The following is a 22,336-nucleotide window of genomic DNA, read 5'->3' on the forward strand; positions in this document are numbered from 1 at the left end:
CGAACAGTTTGGTTACAAACATTTCTCAAAATATCTTCCTTTGTGTTCATCAGAACAAAGTAAATTATACAGGTTTGTAACAACATAAGGGTGATTAAATGATGAAAGAACTTTCAATTTTAGGTGAACTATCCCTTTAATTGAATGTTTTTGCTAACACCCACCATTATTTAAGTAAAAAAGCAATTTCAGTGACAATATAAAAACAGTTTCTAATGTTAATATATAATTTGCAATGTTAAATTTAAGTAACGTTAACATTTAGCCGCCCCATAGATTGCATGCTAGCTGATCTCCACAGCGCTGTTTGCGCGCTCCCTGTAGCGCTGCGCGTCCCCTGCGCTATACTTCAGCGTGCCCGCGGTCACTGCGGGTTCACTCGCTGCACGATGGCGGAGGGAGGCGGACCCGAGTCGGGTAACGCTTCGGACCCTGATGAGAAGCCGGCGATCACGCAGACACCCGTACCGTCCACTGAAAACCAAAAGCAGAGTATTGGGACGCTATTGAAGACGCCACTGAGGAAGGGAGACGAATGGTAAGAAGCTTCAAAACGCAACAGAAGGCAAGGCACGCGTTTCGGTATCGGCTCGGGCCTACGGAGCGTGAAACACCGGCTGCCGGATATCCCTTCACTAGCCGGGTGTCCGTACAGCCACCCACTCCGCTACAACTCTCCCATTAAAATCAACAAAGCACTTTACATTAAACGCACGGTTAACTTCAAAGTTAATGATTAAACACCATTATGTCGGTTTGGAAACGAGGACGCTTTCTTGTAGCTAGTTAGCACAGGTTAACCAGCTTTAGCCTCTCATTTCTCCTTAGTTAACCCCGTTCTTACATTAATGTCACCCGTATGACAGAAAAAAACGCCTTGGACACGTTTAGACTTGTAAGTTTAAGTGTTTGTTAAATAATTTAAACAGTAAATTGCTAACCGTTATCAGTTATGTGACAGGCTACATGACAAGATAGCGATAGGCATGTAATGCACTACTTTAGCCAATGCTAATTAGCCAGGCAGGCTAGTTTGCTGTCCGGTTAAGTGTCGTTAAGCGTTCGTTTGTGTCAGGCGTGAATCTCGTTTTAAAGCAAAGATCAAATGAGATTAAAATAACGATAAAACTACTCGCTGTGAAGTTAAGGCAAAGTCTAAACCACCTAAACTGGTATTACAGTAGGGTTGTGCTTTGTCATGGCCACCCAGTTACAGTGTTGTTTGGCAACATAAATAGTCTATAACAAATAATAATTAACTAAATGCTTATTTTGAGTTTTTGAAAGCTAGCTGATGAGTTGAAGTATTTTTAACTGATGATAAAGGTTTAAGAGGTGTGCATAGACGGTACCACACAATTTAACTCCTTTGATAACTCAACAGCTAGCTGTCAAAATATAATTGTTATAGAAAGTCAAGAGAGTTATCATTTGGAAACAGTTTTGCTTTCATTTGAGTATAAGGCTTTTAACCAGAAGGACTGTTTATGCATAATCTCTTATCAACACTATAACTGCTTTAGTTAAAGTTAAATAAAGTCAAGGGAGTTATTATTTGAAAAGACTATGTTTGCTTTAGTAAGTTTAAGAAGTGTTTAGTGACTGTGACAGCCTTTACAACTCTATCAAAACATACTTTAGGGAGGTTACATATTTGTGCTTATAACTTGGGTGGGTCTCATCATTATTGTGTGAAGGTTGTGTAGATTAATTCATTATATTTCCAAGTTGTAATATAATTTTGTAGTTAGTTATGCGTTATAAAAAGTGCTAGTGTCTTTCTTGGAGATGTACAAACCTGCTAACAAGCTTATGCAGTGGAACACATTCCTATTTTAGATGAGATTAGGAATAACATCCTTACTTACTGTTTCTATATTAGCCCAATAGAGCTTTGCTTTAGAATTACCCTGCAATTGGTTCAGTCCATCACTTCCCATAACGTTCATTGTTATGTACGCCCTGAGTTACTCACTTATCTCTATCCTTTTTTTTGTTTGTTGTTGCACTGTTTAGGTATTTGATTGACAGCCGGTGGTTTAAACAGTGGAAGAAATATGTGGGCTTTGACAGCTGGGATATGTACAATGTTGGAGAGCACAATCTGTACCCGGGACCCATTGACAACTCGGGGCTCTTTTCAGGTAATGAATGATGAATACACATTCTTGTACTCGAGGGTTGGTGCTTTGTTTGGTCAGCTGGTAATACGATTTTGGATAGAATGTGCTGGACACGTTATCAAAGATGTGATTTGCCTTTCAGATTTTGTATATTGACGGCTAAATTTAACTTTTCACATTGTGTAATTCTTGTGGTGTACTTTAGATGTTTGAGTCTAAACCTGAAAAGTCTTGAATCTGAGCCAAATATAGCTAATAGTGATAAAGTTAAAGGTAGGGTTGGGTGATATTGACAGGATAAATGTTAACATGCAAGTCAAAGTCTCACGCGAGATATCACAATCACTTTTATTAAAACAGCTTATGGTAAACAAATAAAATTCAAAGACAGGGGTTTTCTTCCTGTTTGAAAATATACAGCTGCAGAACATGCCAGCTGGTTGGAAAGCTTATGCCTAACATCAGTGTACATGTTTGGCAAACCACCATTCCTAGTAAAAGTGCCTTCTGATGAATAATTTTTCTCTGTTACAGATTCAAAATCCCAGACGCTTAAAGATCATCTTATAGATGAGTTAGACTATGTGCTGGTGCCTACGGAGGCCTGGAATAAGCTGGTCAGCTGGTATGGCTGTTTGGAGGGTCAGAAACCCATCATCAGAAAGGTTACACCTCTTCCTTTCGTAAACTTATTTATGATGCTCATAATACATTGATTTATAATTTTGCGCACTTAAAAGTGAAGTGTTTTTATATAAGCAAAGTTATATGACTTTCATATACCCTTTGTGGCAGACAATTTGATTATTTTTCTTTTTACATTTTGTGTTTTCCAATACAGTAAACTCATATTTAAATGTCAGTGTGATATTAATAATTACATTGAAACATTATGCGATTAAATTAATTGGTTGACATTATTTATTGTGAAAGTTTATTGAGCTGAGATGCATATTAAAATGTTCCCTGTCGTTTTCCCTTGCAAATTTGTGTTCCAGGTTGTTGAACATGGGATGTTTGTGAAGCACTGTAAAGTGGAGGTGTATTTGCTCGAGTTGAACTTGTGTGAAAATGACAACATGGATAAAGTAGTCACCCGCCATTTCAGCAAAGCGGACACTATAGGTATAAGATTTATAATCCTAATAGAAAATATAAGCTACACTGTTCTGTTTACATAGTGGGGATAATTATTGCTAAAATACCAGTTTATGTTCATTCTAACTGTTTACAGCTATAGTTTTAATCTTAATCTGTAACTTAAGATGTTACTTACCTCAACGCCCCTTTTGTGATATTTGATGCATTTATTTTTTTCTTAGATACTATTGAAAAAGAGATGAGGAGATTATTCGACATCCCGTCAGAAAAGGAAACCCGACTCTGGAATAAATATATGAGCAACACGTATGAACAGCTTAACAAGTTGGACAGCACCGTACAGGATGCAGGGCTTTTTCAAGGACAGGTACAACGTTGCGCCATAATTCCAATTTTGGTCCTTGATTGACAAATTAACCCCTGGTTTTACAGACAAGGGTTAAGATTGCTTAGTCCTAGGCTAACACACGTGTTTGAGGTGTCTCAACTGAAAATAACTTGCACTGACAGATCTTAAAAAAGCCAGTGCCATTGATTTGTCTCAAGATACACACCTGTAACGTCTTTATCAAACGCACATTTATTAAAGATGCTTAAGGGTGATTCTCACGAAATCCAGATTAAGAAGGTGTCCAGCATCAGATTTTTTGCACATATAAGATTAAGGCCTGAATTTACTATAACCATTATTTTTAGAGGATTTAAATTTTTTTTCTACAGAATTATTTACATTTTTTTTAAAGATTATCATTATCAAAAATTATCATTACCGCAACATGATGTTACATTAAATATATGCATTTACAAACTCATGTTTCGGTAATGAGAAGTAAATAGTTAGGTACTATGACAAACAAAATTTAAACTTTTATCTGGGGAGAAAAAATAACAACTGCTTTCCTGGTAGCCATCTTGAGTGTCACAGTCAATTATGTCCCTTCCAACAATTTTTTTGAAAATGTCAGTTCCTTGAGGGCTTAAACAATGATTGAAAATTGTTGCGAAGGATGAGAAAATTGGTCTTGGACACATTTATAGTCCTTATTATTGTATCTACATTTACCATTGATCACCAAATACCACATGTTTCTTTACTGTAAATGTTTATAGTATAACATTCACTGAAGCTCTTTATTTTTTACATTATAAATATTTCCATGTCAAATAACCCGAATCCAGTCATGTACACGTTGCGGTAATGAAAAATTTCCCCTTAAATGTGGAAAAAACAACAACATTGGTTTGTATGATGTCATTTGAAATCATGGGCAAAATAGTACATGAAGAGATGTTTGTAACTGTATGCTTCTTATTTTGATACTCTTACTTTGCATTTACTTTTTATTACCAAAATGTTTTGTGACACCTCATAAGTCTAAGTTCACGAGAATCACCCTTAAACATCTTAATTTAACTAAGGCCTAGTCCTGGCTTTAGCTAAGCCTTGTCTGTGAAACCAGGCCTATGTGTATTACGAGTTCACATCATGAACCTTATCTATGCGATGTTTCTCCGTCAGGTGCTTGTTATTGAGAAGAAGAATGAGGATGGCACGTGGCCAAGACAGAGCTGCCATTCCAAGTATGTACACAGTTTGTGCTTTTTTCAAACTTATGATTAGAGAGCAACCCTACTCCTGTTCAACTTTAGGTGAAAAAAAGAAGTGATTGAACCATTTCAGGCATTTTCTTTATAGCGTTTATGAAATTAAACACTGGTACTAGCAGAGTTAAATGAGGTTGTTGCTTATGATGTTTTAATTATAAAAGAGACCACTCCTGGTTTTTGCTAGTTTATTCATGCTTTTTTGAATTTGTAAATTATTGGCAACTAACTTTTTATCGGTAACACATTCCTGTGAGTAGTTTTGTTATTGTTGCATTTCTTTGACTTTACCAAACTCATTTGATCTTTCCCAGGTCCAGTACTTCCACCTCTCGGAATTATACAACTTCCCCAAAACTCTCCTCCAATTCATCCGCCACCATTTCCTCCACGATAACAAATGGAGATAGCAATAGCAACTCTAGCTACACGCTAAACAACAGTTCCTCTGGTAACAGGTCAGTAAAATACAACGTCAATATACTTTACTGGGATTGCCCATTAGTTGAAGTTCATATGTAGCCATAAACAATATCTATTTAATTAATGAATGATTGTTATAGAAGCTATATGCCCAATAGAGGCTATGCGTTACTGTGGTTTAAAGCACATTTAGGGGTGGTTTTGCAGACGGGGCATATCTTGGTCCCAAACGACAATGCAGGTTCGAGCTGCAGGGCTTAAAGGTTTCTGTCATTACAACGGATTTCTATCAATTTGAAGAAATGAGGGAAAAGAATTGTCACTCATCGACAAGTCCGTTAAAAACAAATCAATATGGGCTTGGTTTAAAGAAACTGGCAAAGATGATGGCTCACTCTGATCCCGGTGTAAACAAATGAATCGGGTGCATGAATGTGTGTAGAATTCCATAAAAAACTCCCAATACGACAGTAACTGTAAAAAAAGTGCTTCAGTGCCTTCACTCAGAAGATACAGACAAGTCGCTGTTTGTTCTCCCCTCCTCTCTGCCTGGTTCCTCATCTATCCACAAAAAAAGGTACTGGTGTATATTTAACCACAAAGTGCGTATATTTGCGTTTTTAGATGAAGAACCACTAGTGGAGCTAATTAAAGGGCACCTATGGTCGAATTCACGATTTTCCTTTGGTGTATAAGTATGTATTAGGACATGTTAAATATATGAAAAAGATATAACACCATTGAATTATCGTCTCCAGCGTAAATCTCTTTTCTTGGACTACAACAAACACACAGATTGTAAGCAACAGTTTACTTCCTGGGATTGGTTTTGTAGTAAAGACCAACATTATCATAATTCCTCCTGCATTGGTCTCACCCTGTAAATAAACTCCTGTCAGCATTGCATTGTGAGCAAATCTTTTAAACATGGTAAGGGGCGTCACATTTCCGGCTGATGTCAGAGGTATTCATGGCAATCACAACATACAGATTAGCTGTCCAATCAGGGACACAGTGCTTTTCAAATCAATGAGTTTGTACAAAATCTGTGCATTTTAGGAAGAGTGTGATATCTGGAGCTACAAAAATGTAGCCTGGCTAAAACCAGACCAGTCTCATAGAGAATGAAACGTGGTCTGGAAAGTTCCCAGTGGGAACCACGTTCATTTTCTCATATTTGAGGCGCGGTTTACGAATGCCCAGAGCCGTTTATTGGGCGCTACGAATGTCTATCAAATGCGTCTGTACGTAGCTCATAGCCAGTCAGTGTGTCGCATGGACATCTTTATCGTCTTGCTGTCCCCTCCCCGTTCTGTGATTGGTTCCCTATTTCAGGGGCAAAATAGGTCCATAGGTAGACTTGCAGCGTGAATAAATTTGCGCGCAAGGCAGCATGGGGAAACTAGGGCTGCACGATTTGGGGAATTTTTCCCATTGCGGTTATTGATGCTAATATTGCGATGTGCGGTTGCGATTTATAAAAAATGGTATCATGAGTCAACTTGATGGGTTTTAAGGAAAATCCACACACAGTTTAGTGATAATGCTAAAATGTGTATTTGTAGAACTAGAAATGTTTTCTTATTGCCACGTGATGTAGCAACTGCTCAGTGTCAGTAATCCTAAATCCAAAATACCGTCATACAACAGACGTAGAGTTTTTTTTTTTCAGATCACTGTCAATCTCCTCTGCATCCATCTTCGCTCTGGTATTTCCGCGCTGCGCACACACAAGTGACAACGCACGCCACACACGTGCACTGGCTTTTTAGTTTGTTTTTCTTTCTTTTTTAAACAGCAAGGAAAATCATCAAACTGTTATCAGAAAGTTTGTGTTAACAAGTCCACACATTTATTTATTTAATATAATTGCAACATTTTGCTGTCATATAATCGCACAGGCTGACATCGCGATTGCGATGCGATTAATTGTGCAGCACTAGGGGAAACCCAGGCTAACAAAATGTATGGTATGTTGAAAAAATAATGTGTTTTGAACCATATGGTTCCTCATTGTGAGTTTAACTAGGAACTGGAACCGCTTTTATTTCCAGTTTTCTGGTATTGGTACTAAAGTGATTCTTATTTTATATTTCCAACTGCACCAATGCTTTACAAACCCAACATTACTGTGCTTACTCAAAATTACTTTGCAGGTTGGGAGGTTACTCCTACAGCTCCTCCTACAATTACAGAGAATCGGCCGCTCAACCAGGCCTATGTGGTTTAAGTAACCTGGGCAACACCTGCTTCATGAACTCTGCTCTCCAGGTACACAAACTGTTGTAATTTAAACTATACACTCACCAGGATTTACGATTGGTTAGCCAGATTGTTTTTTGAGGTCTTGAATTGTTTTTCTGATGGCAGTGTCTGAGCAACACTCCCCCACTCACAGAATATTTCCTGGAGGACCGATACGAAGCAGAGATCAACCGGGAAAATCCGTTAGGGATGCGAGGGGAGATCGCAGAGGCTTATGCGGATCTGGTCAAACAGATGTGGCTTAGTCGAACCAGTTACGTGGCTCCCCGCACTTTTAAAGTAAGTGACCACATGACATGCTATGGAAATGACTGACTGTTCATAATATGTCCTAAATAAACCAAACTACTCTTTTTTTTTCTCTCTGGTCAGACCCAAGTGGGTCGATTTGCCCCGCAGTTCTCAGGGTACCAGCAACAAGACTCTCAGGAGTTGCTGGCCTTTTTGCTGGACGGCCTACATGAGGACCTTAACCGTGTTAAGAAGAAACCTTACCTGGCCCTGAGAGATGCTGAGGGACGGCCTGATGAGGTAAACCCAAAGCGTGGAGTCCATTATCCTTTCGTTGTGTGCTTAAAGGGGACATTTCAAAAGACTTATTTTTAAGATGTCAAATAAATCTTCGGTGTTCCCAGAGTACGTATGTGAAGTTTAGCTTAAAATAGCATGTTAAAATTGCCACTTTGTAGGTGTAAGCAAAATGAGGGGTTTTTTGAAACTCATTCTATGCACACCGGAGACTTTTATTACATATTGTAAAATTTGCCCTTTAAATTGTTTAATGAAGGAAGGAAGCCACTGACTTACTTATGTTAAATAATTGTTATTTATATGTTATGTAAGTGTTATACGTACCATCTCTGTGTTATTTATAGATCGTAGCCAAGGAAGCATGGGCGAACCACAGGTTGCGGAACGATTCCATAATCGTGGACATCTTCCACGGCTTGTTCAAATCAACGCTGGTTTGCCCAGAGTGCTCCAAAATTTCTGTTACGTTTGACCCCTTCTGCTACCTCACACTACCCCTGCCACTGAAAAAAGATCGCACTATGGAGGTGTTCTTGGTCCGAACTGACCCCCAGTCCAGAGCTATGAAAGTAAGAGACATGTTTATCTAAACACACTTGCATGCAAGCTTTTGTTCGCAATCTGGACTAAAAATGCTTTTAATAACTTGCAGTACCGTGTCGTGGTTCCAAAAATGGGTGTGGTGACAGATCTGTGCAGTGCTTTGGCCAAACTATCTGGAGTTCCTTCAGAGAATGTAAGATTTTTATTATACCTCAAAACGAAAATGCTTATTTGCTTTTACTCTTTATTTTAAACATAACATGAGTTGTATTCCCTATTTTTATTTGATGATCCCTAGATGGTTGTGGCAGATGTTTACAATCACAGGTTCCATAAAATCTACAAACGGGATGATGGCCTGAGTCACATTATGGAGAAGGACGACATATTTGTGCAAGTCATTTTATATATTATCCATATGTTTGTTAAACATATTCGTTATAGGGTTTGTTTTCTTACTGGTTATTTATTTTGTGCCAATAGTTATGAGGTATTAGAGGAGGACAGCGAGAAGATGAATCTACCCGTGTACTTTAGAGAGAGGCACTCCAAGCACAGCGGAGGCTCATCCGGCACAATGCTCTTTGGCCAACCTCTCCTCATCACCGTCCCACGGCACAACCTCACCGTGGACACCCTCTACGAGCGTGTGCTGGAGAGAATCGGGTCAGTGGCGGTTTTTGTTTGGGTTTCAGTTTATCAAATCAATTTGACATTCAAATCCAATTTGTCGTTTTAGGCGTTACGTTAAGAGGTCGGAGGGAACTGTTACGGACAGTAGGGCGCCTGCCTCAGCCACTTCCTCCAGCAGCAGCCAATCACCAGAATGCGTTGCTTCGGTGTCCAGTCACAGCACAGCGCTGAGTGGCTGCAGCAGCCCGGCTTCTGAAGGCGCTTCATGCAGCGCTGGATCAAACGGCAGCAATCACTCTGGAACCTGCAACGGTCCTAATGGAGTTTGTGATGGTACGATGCTTACCAAATTTGTCTCAGTCAAACGTAATAAATATTTAATTCCATTTTTATAGGCTACAGGCAACTGTATACATTTAAATGCGTTGTTATTTGCATCAGGTATTTAAATATGCTTGTTTCACTTCACTATTTAGTAACCCTGGTTGACCGTGTGTGTTTTCAGAACACTTGACCAAGCTCATTGTTGCAACTATGAAATTGGACTTAGGGTTGTTCATGTGTTACAGGTGATGAGGAAGCCATGGACCATCAGGAGAGTCCCGAACCTGAGAATAGCCACTCAGACACTGTGGACGGCGAAGAGGACTCTGAACCAGAGAACGGACCCAATAGCAGCAGTGGAAAATCTTCCTCTTCCAGGCCTAAGCTCTTCTCTTTCAGCATGGTCAACTCGTACGGAACAGCCAACATCAGCTCTCTGCCTTTTGATGGCAATCTGCTTAAACTCACATGTAACTATATTTGCATTTTACCTTCAGCATGATCAATTTATCTTGAATAGAAGTGGTTTCAAATTGATTAAAACTACTGTCAATATCCACAGCGCATTCAACAGTGGCCATTGATTGGGACTCGGACGTCAAGAAACTCTGCTATGATGATGAGGAAGCTGAGGTAATCCCTTCACCCTTTCACTGTTTAGCCACTAGGGGTGTGTAAAGCCCAAATCGGTTACCTGTTGGGTTGATCTGTATGAAAGCCTGTGAAATTGGGACCATGTTTACACACCGCCTAGAGAAACGAATATTTCCCCGCCTCCGTTTTCAATAATAACATTGTGCACACAACACCAGTTTCAAAAAAACTTGTCATTTACATCAACTCGCATAAATACGCCATTGCACGTCATAATAACTATGCCAAACCTATGGGCGGCAGTGCAGGGAGAGGAATAAACCCATGCAATCAAAATTGTCAGAATCAACACCAATGAATAATGAGCGCGACTTCCTGTTCCTTTCAACTGTAAACATTGGGCGCTCGCATGACGTTACGTATTTTCTGATGCATAATGTGACGTTTTAGAAGCTAAAACCCTGTTTGTCCCAGTTGACACGGCAACACATAACCGGGATTATCAGAAATCTCCACTTTGGCCGGAGGTTTCAGAAACAATTGTTTTCTATGATAAAAACAGGGAAAAGAGACCAAACCGCAGGGAAATATCTGCATCTTTGTGTAAATGGGGTCTGGGTCAACCAGACCTCAGTCAGATGTTTCCTTGGAAATTTGACCAAAAAACTGGAAAACTCATCTCATTGAAACCATTAACATTAAGAATTTAATAAATAATGTTGGGCTTACTGATTTTCTGGATGGTCTTAGGGGCTAATCACACCAACCGCGCTTTAAACGCTTTGAAACCCAAGGCGCGGCGCACTGCCTTTTTTAAAAAAGGGCAGTGCAACGTGGCTTTTTATATTGCTAAGCAACCACTAGGCCTGTCGCGATAAACGATAAATCGATTAATCGCACGGTAAATAAAATGAGCTCGATCATTTTTTTCGGCCGCAATAATTCACATTTGCATGCTTGTTTGTTTTCCTTGTCTCTCTCTCTCTCTCTACCAAAGAGACTGGATGACCGCTCCGTGCAACGAGTGACAAGAAGTGAACCCTCGTCAGTCATTTGTCAGTCGCATGATCTGTGTGGGGAGGGGGGACTCCTGGCGTAGCCTATCACAGTAGGCGTACTGAGGAGGATGAGCGCCGCGTGAGGAGTGTAGCAGGAGAAAACACTAGTTGAGAAGAGAGTTGGAGAAAAAGATGGATTTACTAGAGGCTGTTTACACTTGTCATTAACATGCGTTTTCATCGATCGGATCACAATGTTATACGTCTTTTCTGACTTTTCTGACACAAGGTGAACAGTGCTATTTTTAGCCTTTCATTGATAAACTAAAGCGGGTGATCTCCGCAGTTTCATTTTGCAAGCGTGTGAAAGTTGCGCAATCTTATTTCATCAATTGCACTGAAAATTCTGAGAAAGCTCTAACATATACATGTAGAAAATACTGTGCAGCATGTTTACTTGCTAAACAAGCAGTGGACATAATATTAGTTTGCGTCCATATAAACCCATAATTACTCCCGCTGGCGTTTAAATGACAGTGGAGAGACTCGCCCACCGTCTCGACAGACCAACCCCTCACAGTATTGAGGACAGAAGCGGTCGAAAGTGGACAAAAGAGACGGATTTAAATACCAGGTGTAAACGTAATGTGTCTCTCTCGTCCACTTGTGATCTGATCAAAAACACATCTTAATACCAAGTGTAAACAGCCAAGTTTCAAAACCAAACGCTACAGCTGCAGTGTGGGAGTACTTTGGATTTAAACCTAATGACCGAGGTGAACCACTAAACCTGAACGAGCCGTTATGTCGCATTTGTGGTAAAAACGTAGCACTTAAAAGTGGCAACACGACAAACATGCATATGCACCTAAAACGCAATCATCCTGTTATTTTGTTCATTTCTTGTGGATATTTAAAATGTCTTCCAGTTCCAGTATTACTTATTGTTTAGAAATAAAAGTTATAGATCTTTGAAAAGGTGTATCTGCATTATTATAATGGTCCCGGAGCATCAATGTTATCGTCTATCGCGATAAATTCCGAGGCAATTTATCGTCTAGCAAAATTTGTTATCGTGACAGGCCTAGCAACCACTCAGTCCGCTGTCTTGTCAATCAAATATTGAAGCGTGAGCGCTCTTTTGCTGTTAACTGTCATATTAGCAGAAACTTTAAAAAGAGGGCGCTTGCTCTGACCTTGTTTGAGGATGAGAGGTGCACAAACTCGCAGGAGAGAGTGAGCGAGTGGAGTCCGGTTCTTCAAAGCAACTGTTAACGTCCCTCACCACAACGTAAGGCCCGCCTCTCCCCTCATTCGATTGGACAATGGAAAGACGCAAATGACGTCGGGCGCTTCTCCGGTCTCAGCGTTCCTTCAAAGGCGCATGCTGCGGCCGGCGGCAAAAAACGCAAGGCGCTCACGCGCATAAACAGCGCATATTCCAAGTTTAGAGAAAATTAACCCATAGTTTACTCAGCTTTATGCCATCCTCTTCAGCCGAACATATTTAGTTATATTAAATAAAATCCTAGTTCTTCCAACTCTTGTAATGGCTTGTATTTTGTAAGTTGCCAGTTCGCACGCCATGTTTCTACAATAGCCCTAAACAGACAAACTGCTCTATAAGAACGTGTTTTGTTACTACTTGATACTGACATGTTTGTCCTGCTGCCTTCACTATGGTTTTCAAAATTAAAGGGTGAGCTGTGGGCTGAGTGTTGGTTGCAATTCACAGTCTCACTGCTAGATGCCACTAGATATCTACACAGTGGGCCTTTAATATGACTTTTCTTTCCAGGCATATGACAAACATGAGAGCATGCTGCACGCCCAGAAGAAGAAGACCACAGTAGCTTTACGAGAATGCATCGAGCTCTTTACCACAATGGAGACTTTAGGAGAACATGACCCCTGGTTAGAACACACTCTTGTTCATTATATATCACATAACTGACTATCTAATGTATACATTTAGGATTGTTCAGATTTACACAGATTTTGGTGGTAGACTTTCCTGTGCTGGTCTGCAGGTACTGCCCTACGTGTAGGAAACACCAGCAGGCCACTAAGAAGTTTGACCTGTGGTCTCTCCCGCGCATTCTGGTCGTGCATCTGAAGAGATTCTCATACAACCGCTGCTGGAGAGACAAACTTGACACTGTTGTGAACTTTCCCATTAGGTAATACACACGTTGCCTATTTATGTCTATCCGATCAATGCTGCACAATTAGAAAACTATATAACAAATCTATAACAGATAGTTATGACAAATAATACAGTCACATATATAGTGCATAAGTAACATTTGAGGATACAACAATATTGCTTTGCTTTGATGTCAGGCCTTTATTTTCACTCCACAATTTTGTCAAACCTTAAAATGATACGTTATAATAGGGTTTCGTAATATAGATTGTCGTCGTTTTCTTTTTTTAGTCCAATTTAAAGTTTATATATGATTTTTGGACTTTGAGATGCATCACCAGTTTAGATTTGTATTCGATTAAAAAAGTTAATAATTTAATGTGCATGATAACAGGTGTAGAACACCCAGTTTTAGCAGTTTGTATTCTTAACCTGAAGTTTTTGACCCTTATCCCGTTTTGGGTGAGGCATTCTTGGTAAACACAACATGGAATACGGTAATAAGGAAGGTGTCCATTTCTGTAAACCTTAAACTAACAAAGCATTCTATTGTTCCTTTGTAGGACACTGATATAAAACTGATGTCTAGTTCTTCAGAAGTTACTGCTAAAGAAAATTTAGTTGAAGCTATTTTTGACTTTTATTTTGTAGTTTCATTTCCTGATTCAAAGGAACTAGTGAACGAAAGCATGCACTGTAAAAAATAAATGCAGCATGAAATTAAACTTGTTCAACCTACTATTTTAAGTTTTGACTTGATAAGTTGACATAAATTATAATAAAAAACAATTGTTTAACTTATATTTTTGTGTTGCTTTAACTTAACAAATTATGTTAATTTATCATAATTTTAGAGTATTAGGGTTAACAGATGTTGATGTATCTAGATATTAATGTGCACCGTTTCTCACATAGGGACTTGAACATGTCAGAGTTTGTTTGCGACCCCAAAGCTGATCCGTACGTCTATGACCTCATTGCTGTTTCCAACCATTATGGAGGAATGGGGGGAGGCCATTGTAAGTCAATCTCGGTTCTTCTGTTATTTCATAACTCTTAATGCCTTGTGAAATCACCTACTTCCTTTTTGTCTGTACTGTTTTCTTCCTTACATTTTCATGCCTTATTATTAAGTTTGTCAGCTTCAGGTTTTAATAACAGCTTTACATTTGCTCATCATTGCCCAGTTGGCATTAATCATATGTTGCTACATACAGCAACTTCCGCAGCTTCATTTGCTTCCTTGTCATTGTGTGGCATGCTGGATCTATGAAATTATGAAAAAGGAAGTTGTTTTATTCTGTTGATACTTTTGGAAAAGTTTTTATCAAGTAAACCCAAATATTATAGTTATATTTTTAGAAAAATAGAGCTTTAACAAGTTTTTTTCCAACATAGCCATAGAAGAAAGCAAAAGAAAGAAAAAAATCAGTGGTTAAGCTGAACAATACTCTCTTATTTCCTCTTTTAGACACGGCATATGGTAAGAACAAAATGGATGGAAAATGGTATTACTTTGATGACAGTAGTGTTTCTTCTGCTACAGAGGATCAGATTGTGGTAAGGCTTTTGTTTCTTCACTTTTTTATTTATTTATTGAAGATACCCTGATGTTCTTACAGGTCATAAAGTGAGTTGCAAAACAATCCAAAGTTCTGTCATTACTTAAAGTTAAATCAATTGCTCTTCTGTCATTACAAAAGTGTTGTTCGGATTAGGGGTGGGCGATAAACCGGTAGACAAAATTAACCGGTAGAAATTTGTCAACCGGTAGAGATTTTGGACTATCGTTTCTATCGAGGTTACGTGCCCACGTCACGCTCCTGTGCGTGTGGTCGCAAAAACGTAACGTTTGTACACGTATTTAAGCACTGCAGTTTTAAAACAAGTTATTTTAAGCCATTGAAACACAGACAACAGATCTGTATGCGTGCGTTCTTTCTGTGTGTCAGGAGCGGACAAGTCGCGCAACCGCTGCTCTTTCTGTCTGTGAGGAGCGCGCAAGTCGCGCGACCTCTGCTTATTAAGCTTGTGAGCATTTTTCCCGCTTTATTGGCCTTAAATACAATTCCCGTCTTTGCAAGCATCATCATAAACACGACCAGTAAGGTCTTAAGAGAAAGTAAACAGCTAAAAGAGAAAGCGCATGTGTAACAGTGTATTGGATCCGGACTTTGGTCTTAAAGGGGAAGTTACCTAATTTTGCTCCTGTCTGTCACTCGTGTTAATCAAACAGCATTGAGAAAAAAATCTCTCACTGCTCCTGATTAAATCACTTTTCTACCTTAAATAAAAATATATATAGGCCTATACATACATGCATAATTATTTATTATCATTCTTATTGACTGTGTATCTTCAGAGAGCTTGAGTTTTGTTTGTTTTTATCTTCTTTCTATGCTTGTATATGTTTTTTGTGAGAATTATGAACATTTCTATGGTATTAAAGATTTAAACCTTATTAAAACATAAAAAACTCTACCGTGATACATATCGTTATCATGATATAAAATTAATCCTATCGTGATAGAAGATTTTGGTCATATCGCCCACCCCTAGTTCGGATAATGATAAATTAGGTCAAGAGACTCAAGCTGGTTGCTTTTGATATGCCATGATAAGATAGCACTTGCTGCATACTCTCAGGCTGTTTGAAATGTGATACGTCAGGTGCGTGCACTGTCATGATGAGCCAAAAAATAAACAACATTCCGTACAGCAAACAAGGCATTATGGAAGGTCAACAAAACATTAATGATCATATTTATGTGTCATTTTTTTTCCCATTATGTGTTTGTTGCCTGTACCGACACAACCCAGGACAAGAGATTGTTAGTGTTGTAGTACGTGCATGGCAAATAGTTTAAAGGGCCCATATTATGAAAATCCACTTTTACAAGGACATAAATGTATGTTGGAACCCTACAATGAAAAAATTAAAGTAGTCTCATTAGAAATGCTGTTTTGATTCTCTTGTTAATGTGATGTCACAATGATAAAGATACTTTTGTCCCAGACTGTAGTGACAGGAATCAGATCTATTTTTAACTGAAAGCAGTAGCTCATTTGCATTTAAAGGCACAAATGAAACTTCAGACACATTCTAGGCACACTTGAGACTTATTTAACATCTTGTAAAAATGTTGTCCCTTTAAGTCTGGCATGCTTTAGCAAACGAGTCTGTGTAAAACACTGATTTTGTCCTAAAATGAATTTTTGCAGGGTTCCCACGGGTCCTTGAAATCCTTAAAAGTTTTAAATCTGGGGGGAAATTCAAATTCATTGAAAGTGCTTTAATCTATTTTATTTAAGTTTTCTGGAAAAATTCTCGAGACATTTTTAAGTGTTTGCTTTAATTGCTTATATCTTCTGTATGCGAATGTTGATTCCAAAATGCTTTTTACATAGTTTTGTTTGACACATGAAAATGTCTGTGGTTATGTATGTTACTGTTGTTCACTGAGAAGGGAACGAGACGCTGCGTCTCTCTCGCCATACTTCCTGCATCCCTGTAACGCCGTCTTTGGCAATATTTCAGATGGCGATATACTTCCTGACTCGTGTGTCACCCTGTCTTTAAGCCTTTCCATTGGTTGAATTTGAAATACACATTCAGACGCGCACTTACCCCTGGAGGCATCCCCAAAGTGTCACCGCAGTGACGCAGCGCAAGTTCCCTCGAAAGGGAACTGTAACAATGTATCTTAAAAACATGATGTAACCTTGCTCTCACTTGAAATGTGTCCCCACATTTTGTTCTTGAATTTGAGGGTATTGGACCTGGAAAGTCCTTGAAAGGTCCTTGAATTGGAAGTAAACTAAGGTGTGGGAACCCTGTATTTGTCTGAACAGCATTTGTTCTTCTCCACAGACTAAAGCAGCGTACGTCCTCTTTTACCAACGCAGAGATGCGGACACACCATCCAAATCCACCCCCTCTGCATCACTAGGCGGAGCTCCAGAGACCCTGGATGACCACATGGACACCAATTGAGTTTCTTTAGTCTTTTAAAAACAGGCACTGAAACAAAAACTACATAAACCAACAATACATCAACGCACATCCGTGGCTACTTCAGTGACTATTAAAGGCTCACGAACAGGCCCTTTGTTTTAGCTTTATTTTAATTTTCTTTCACACGTGCATCTTTATCCAGAGCCAAAAAAGAATATTAATAATAAAGAGAATTTTAGTTTGATGCGTGACATGAAAGACTTCATTCTTGGACCTTGATGCCTGCTGATCATTTCTTTAGTTGAGGGTAAAACGGCAATATAACCTCTTCTTTGGACGACATGAATGTTAGTTGAAGTTTTACATAGATCAGGAGAGGGGAAATGCCCAGAAATAGACCCTTTATGCAACATTACACCCATCTGAAGCTTTTCGATTTTGCCTTTTCCCCACTTACATCGGACTTTAGCTATCAGCATCTTGTAACGTGCCTCCTGTGAAGAATAGATTCTCTGTGTATGAATGCTTCTAAGCCTGTGGTGATGATAAGCACAGAGATTCTCTTGGAGAAGCTTGCGCTTTTATATTAAATATTGTCAACATATTTCGTTTATCCTATCACAAGCCACTCTGTTGACATAAATATGCCATGCAAGAGGGCGTTGGCCTGAAATATTTAACTCTGAAAGTTGCTCTGACTATACAGATGCCACAAACTGTTATGGTGACATTACAGTGTGCTCCAAACTTGTAAAAAAAAATGGGTTTGCGTGTGTGTAGATACTCTTTTGACAATGATAGGTAGTGGACATTATTGTAATGTTCATACATTTACTGCACTGGTAAAAGGCTTTTAATCTAAAATGCAGTTCTAAAGTATCCTATTTATGATTGGATGATTTGTGATTAAATGTTACATTTGACAAGTTTTTTTTTATTTTTTGGAATGTCCTTGGCTTCAAACCAGCCAGAGGAATATCAAGCCAAACATGGTGCTAAATTAGTGACACTTGAACACCAACATGCAAACAGTGGCTTGTTGGTTTAAATAAAAACCTCCTTAATAACAGTGTTTATAACCTGCACACTGGCACATTTACCATGTGATTGGTTCTCACATTATGGTTATCATATGGCTTTAGCAAAGCTCAAGAGTCAAAACGATGTTTGTAATGCTTTGCTATTAGAAGCATAATACAGTTTTGTCTATTACTCAAGAACTTTTTGTTGCAAAATGATAACCAGATGATTGTCCCATTGTTTACCTTTCCATGGTATTAGCAGTCACTGATTGATTGGTAAATGCACTGTTGTTATTTATGGCAATGATGAATTTATGATCCAGCGATAGTAAATTAAAACACAAATACCGATCAATTTTAATGGCACCTTCCTAAACCTTATTTATAAGAAACATCAATTTGAACATTTTTGGTTTGTTTCATAGAAATTTCTTGCATAGATGTACATGATCATAATCTGGGGCACAGTACATAGCTGCTTTGTGTTCTGATATTTATCATGCCAAGATTTGCAACGCCAGATTTTGATTAAGCTTATTTGAATTAAAAATATAATAAAATGTGGAAGCCTGATAATAGATAATGGCTTTTTATCTTCTTTTGAATTGGCTGCCAAAACTACACAAGAAACCGTTTCAAATGAATTGGGAGTCTACCAATGACAATCTACACTGTAAAAAATACATATGTTGCTCATAAAAGTCATTTTAACTTTATTTTTTATAGTTGCTGTAACTTAAGCTAATTCAACCCTCTATTTTATTTTATTTTTTTCCAAATTTATTTTTATAATTTATAGCAGCAAGAAGGTTAAAGTGACATTTAAAATTGTAGTTTGAAATTAATTAAACTTAAAAAATGTAAATGCAACAAGGAGAGCCATAAATAATATTTTGTAAAGAAATGTATATAGAAAAACTGAAAAATGATTAGTTGTTCGTACAATAAAGTTATATTCATATAAAATGAACGCTTATTAGTATTGGCAATAAGATCAATTATGACCAAGAGCTACATTTGCTAAAGATCAAGGGATGGTTTCCCAGACAGGGATTAGTTTAAGACAGGACTAGACCTTAGTTTAATTAGGAAATATATCTAGTTTTAACAAACATACTTAACTAAAAACATTACTTGTGTGCATTTTGAGGGAAACAAAGGGCAGTGATGTATTTTAAGACAGTGGTTCTCAAACTGGGGGCCGGGGCCGCAAAATGGTGCCAGGGGGGCCCCAGTTTTATGACATTTTATAAAATAAATTAATTTATCATGAAATCTGTGCAATTAAACCTAAAAAAAGACTACTAACCAACAGCACTACTTTGTATCATTTAATATGTCTTGTTTAATTAAAATTTAAGTTTTAGAACAGTTTTTTTGTCATACATTTTCTCTGGGGGGCCGCGAAAGGAATGCGCCATACACAAGGGGGGCCGCACACTGAAAAAGTTTGAGAACCACTGTTTTGAGATATGTCAGCCCTACTGAAAAACAAAACAGCATAAACTGGTAGCTGGTTTAAGGTGGCAGCAGCTGGTCTCAGCTGGTCCTCCCACCCTGGCAAAGCTGGTGGGTCAGCAGCCTGACCAGGTAAGTCCAGCTAGACCAGCTTAAAAAGTGACCAAAATACAGCTAGACCAGCTTGCTACACCAGCTAAAACCAGCTCACCAGCTTATGCTGGTCTGGATTTTTCGGTATGAAGTGAAAGTTGTTTTCAGTTTGGACCGCTATTACATTTATTTTAGTCTAGGACTAGTCTAATCCCTGTCCGGGAAACCGCCCCAATAGTTAAATCCTTAATAGAGAGGTTTACACCGGCAAAAACTTAAGAGTACTTGTAAAAAGGTTTTTTTCAGTTCCTAAGAGAATGTTTTATGCTTTTGGATATTAGTTTTGATTGTCTAGCAACTGTTTTAAAGAATTTTAGGCAAGTTAATATATTTTAATACATTTGTTTTTTGTCGAGTCATCGCGGATTGCAATTCTACTCCCCGCGCTCACGCGCACTCTAGGTTTCCATTGCAACTCATTAATGCTGAATAAACCCCTACGTAACACCTGATGCTCGGTATAATATTACAAAACAGACAAAAGCCGTATCTTCATATCGTCCCACACAGACTCAAACTCAAGTAGAAAACACATTTATTGGACCAGTTGTGCTATACATGGGCTAAATGAAACTGTTTAGTTTAGGGCTTTTGCGTGACATCAGATCCTCCCCACAGACAAGCAAGTTTACAGGAGCATCTTCATAAAGTAAAAGCTCAAACGCAAGCAACATCATGCACACGAGACCACAACCTGCTTTAAAAACGTATAGAGACCAATATAAGTGTTTAGTGCAATACATTAACAACAGGAGTATTGGTTTAGTTTGACACCTGCAAGATCTTTTAAGCACACATGTGCAATGCAAGACATTTTAGTTGGCGATGCTAAGAAGCTTTTTGATGTCTCCCTCGATGTCACTGGTAAGGTATCTCCTGCTGTAGCGTTTGAATGGCACTCCGTCAGCCGCGATGAGAAACTTCTCGAAGTTCCACGCGATGTCGTATCTGCAAACGGGACTCCACACGATAAATTTGGGGTCGCTCATTAAGGCCATTGGCTCGTCGCTCGGGAACGGAAGTTTCTCCTTGAGAAAGACGAAGAGAGGATGAGCGTCTTTCCCGTTCACGTCGACCTTCTCCAAAAGGTGGAATTTGGGTTCGAAGCCATTCCCAGGACGGACGTACTTCAGGGACATCAGGATCTCTTCGTTTTTACAGTTTTCCTATTGGGAAAAAATAGGTATATTAATACTGAAAAACAATTCAACTTTTTTTATTCATTACAAATATCACTATTAACCATCATCATCTGTTTACTATAAATGCCATTACAAAAACTTTTGTTTTTTTAACAGAATAAGATTTAATGGTGTGGTGTTCCAGACAACATCCCACTAAATAAACCCAACACATTAACAGAAACCATTGGTTTTCATTAAAACGGCCACATTCCCCATTATATCCATTAAATCCATATAGACTTTCTATGATGGCTTCTATTTTTCAGCATGCAAAATTATGTGTAATTAAAATGTTAGTTAGTGAAGTATAATGTTATAAAAGTTACATTTAATAAAGTATTGCAATTTGCACTTTTAATGTAACTTATTAAAGAAGTTTGACACAGTAGTCATGCGACAGGTCTAGACAGACAGATCAAGTACGGCAGACGCACCTGCTTAAAAGTGCGTTTGAATAGCACCTTACGTAAAACGACTATTTTCTTACCTGATAGCCGAACTGATTGCAGGGGACTCCCAGAATCACAAGCCCTTTGTCAGAGAAGCGATCATAGAGCTCGTTCATCTGGGTGTAATCCCTGGTGGTCGTTCCTCAAAGAGACGCCACATTCTCGATAAGGACCACTTTGCCTTGTAAAGATGAAAACTTAAATTCCTCGCCTGTCAGCGTTTTAGCTGAGATGTCGTAAAACGACTTAGTTCCAGACATGATCCTAATCCAGTCTTGCAAGTAGCCAAACAAGTGGGAAATAAGGAAATGACTCCAGTATAAAACTGTTATCTGTGGCCAGCGTACTCTGTGCTGTCACCAATCACGCCCACTTTTAAAACACACCCTAATAATGTTAGGGTATATGGTAAAAATGTTGTGTTTAGTCGTTTGACGTTTACAATGTGTATCGTCTTATTTGTGGAATATTCCAGAAAGGTAAACTTTGACACAAATTACTTAAAGATGTTAAAGGTAGTTAACTTGCAAATGTATACAGCCACGACGCCAAAAAAATTGTTTATCTACACGACCAGAATATTTCGCCACGCTCCCTAGATTTTACAAACGACTGGCGCGGTAAACTTTGTGACGCAATTCGTTCAGATTAGTTTGGTAAATTATTGGTTAGGTAGGTTGTTTTTGTAAAAGTTGTTTTTGACGTGGGTTATGTTTGGTAAGTATGGTTGTGATAATGAGTATTATTATGTAGATGCTTAATTTCGCCCTGCACAAGGTGTTTAAGTCTGACATGTCTAACAGTACTTGTCACAACCAAATATGGTCAC

The 22,336-nt window shown here is 38.6% G+C and overlaps 2 protein-coding genes across 2 annotated transcripts; one reads left to right on the forward strand and one right to left on the reverse strand.

Annotated features, from left to right (window-relative positions):
• The first annotated feature begins 362 nt into the window (after positions 1 to 362).
• Positions 363 to 17,485, forward strand: usp4 (ubiquitin specific peptidase 4 (proto-oncogene)). Its single transcript, XM_065279846.2, has 22 exons — positions 363 to 538; positions 2,017 to 2,144; positions 2,658 to 2,788; positions 3,122 to 3,248; positions 3,446 to 3,591; positions 4,744 to 4,805; positions 5,144 to 5,287; positions 7,409 to 7,523; positions 7,623 to 7,796; positions 7,890 to 8,048; positions 8,393 to 8,617; positions 8,701 to 8,784; positions 8,890 to 8,984; positions 9,075 to 9,257; positions 9,331 to 9,557; positions 9,794 to 10,018; positions 10,111 to 10,181; positions 12,939 to 13,054; positions 13,171 to 13,320; positions 14,202 to 14,305; positions 14,758 to 14,846; positions 17,158 to 17,485. The coding sequence occupies exons 1-22, from the start codon at positions 390 to 392 to the stop codon at positions 17,278 to 17,280; spliced, it is 3,027 nt and encodes a 1,008-aa protein (XP_065135918.2). The 5' UTR covers positions 363 to 389; the 3' UTR covers positions 17,281 to 17,485.
• Positions 17,486 to 20,392: 2,907 nt separating this feature from the next.
• On the reverse strand, positions 20,393 to 21,851 carry gpx1b (glutathione peroxidase 1b). Its single transcript, XM_065279848.2, has 2 exons — positions 21,546 to 21,851; positions 20,393 to 21,040 (listed from the first exon to the last, which is right to left on the reverse strand). The coding sequence occupies exons 1-2, from the start codon at positions 21,765 to 21,767 to the stop codon at positions 20,690 to 20,692; spliced, it is 573 nt and encodes a 190-aa protein (XP_065135920.2). The 5' UTR covers positions 21,768 to 21,851; the 3' UTR covers positions 20,393 to 20,689.
• Positions 21,852 to 22,336: the final 485 nt, after the last annotated feature.

The sequence above is a fragment of the Paramisgurnus dabryanus genome, chromosome 7, assembly GCF_030506205.2.
Source record: "Paramisgurnus dabryanus chromosome 7, PD_genome_1.1, whole genome shotgun sequence".
Classification (NCBI taxonomy): Eukaryota; Metazoa; Chordata; class Actinopteri; order Cypriniformes; family Cobitidae; genus Paramisgurnus; species Paramisgurnus dabryanus.

What these genes read in the sequence shown, in the direction of transcription:
- usp4 (XM_065279846.2), top strand. Translation starts at nt 390, where the DNA reads ATGGCGGAGGGAGGCGGACCCGAGTCGGGTAACGCTTCGGACCCTGAT. An exon ending in CTGAGGAAGGGAGACGAATG is followed by an intron (nt 539 to 2,016) that starts GTAAGAAGCTTC and finishes TGCACTGTTTAG; the next exon opens with GTATTTGATTGACAGCCGGT. An exon ending in AGGAATGGGGGGAGGCCATT is followed by an intron (nt 14,306 to 14,757) that starts GTAAGTCAATCT and finishes TTCCTCTTTTAG; the next exon opens with ACACGGCATATGGTAAGAAC.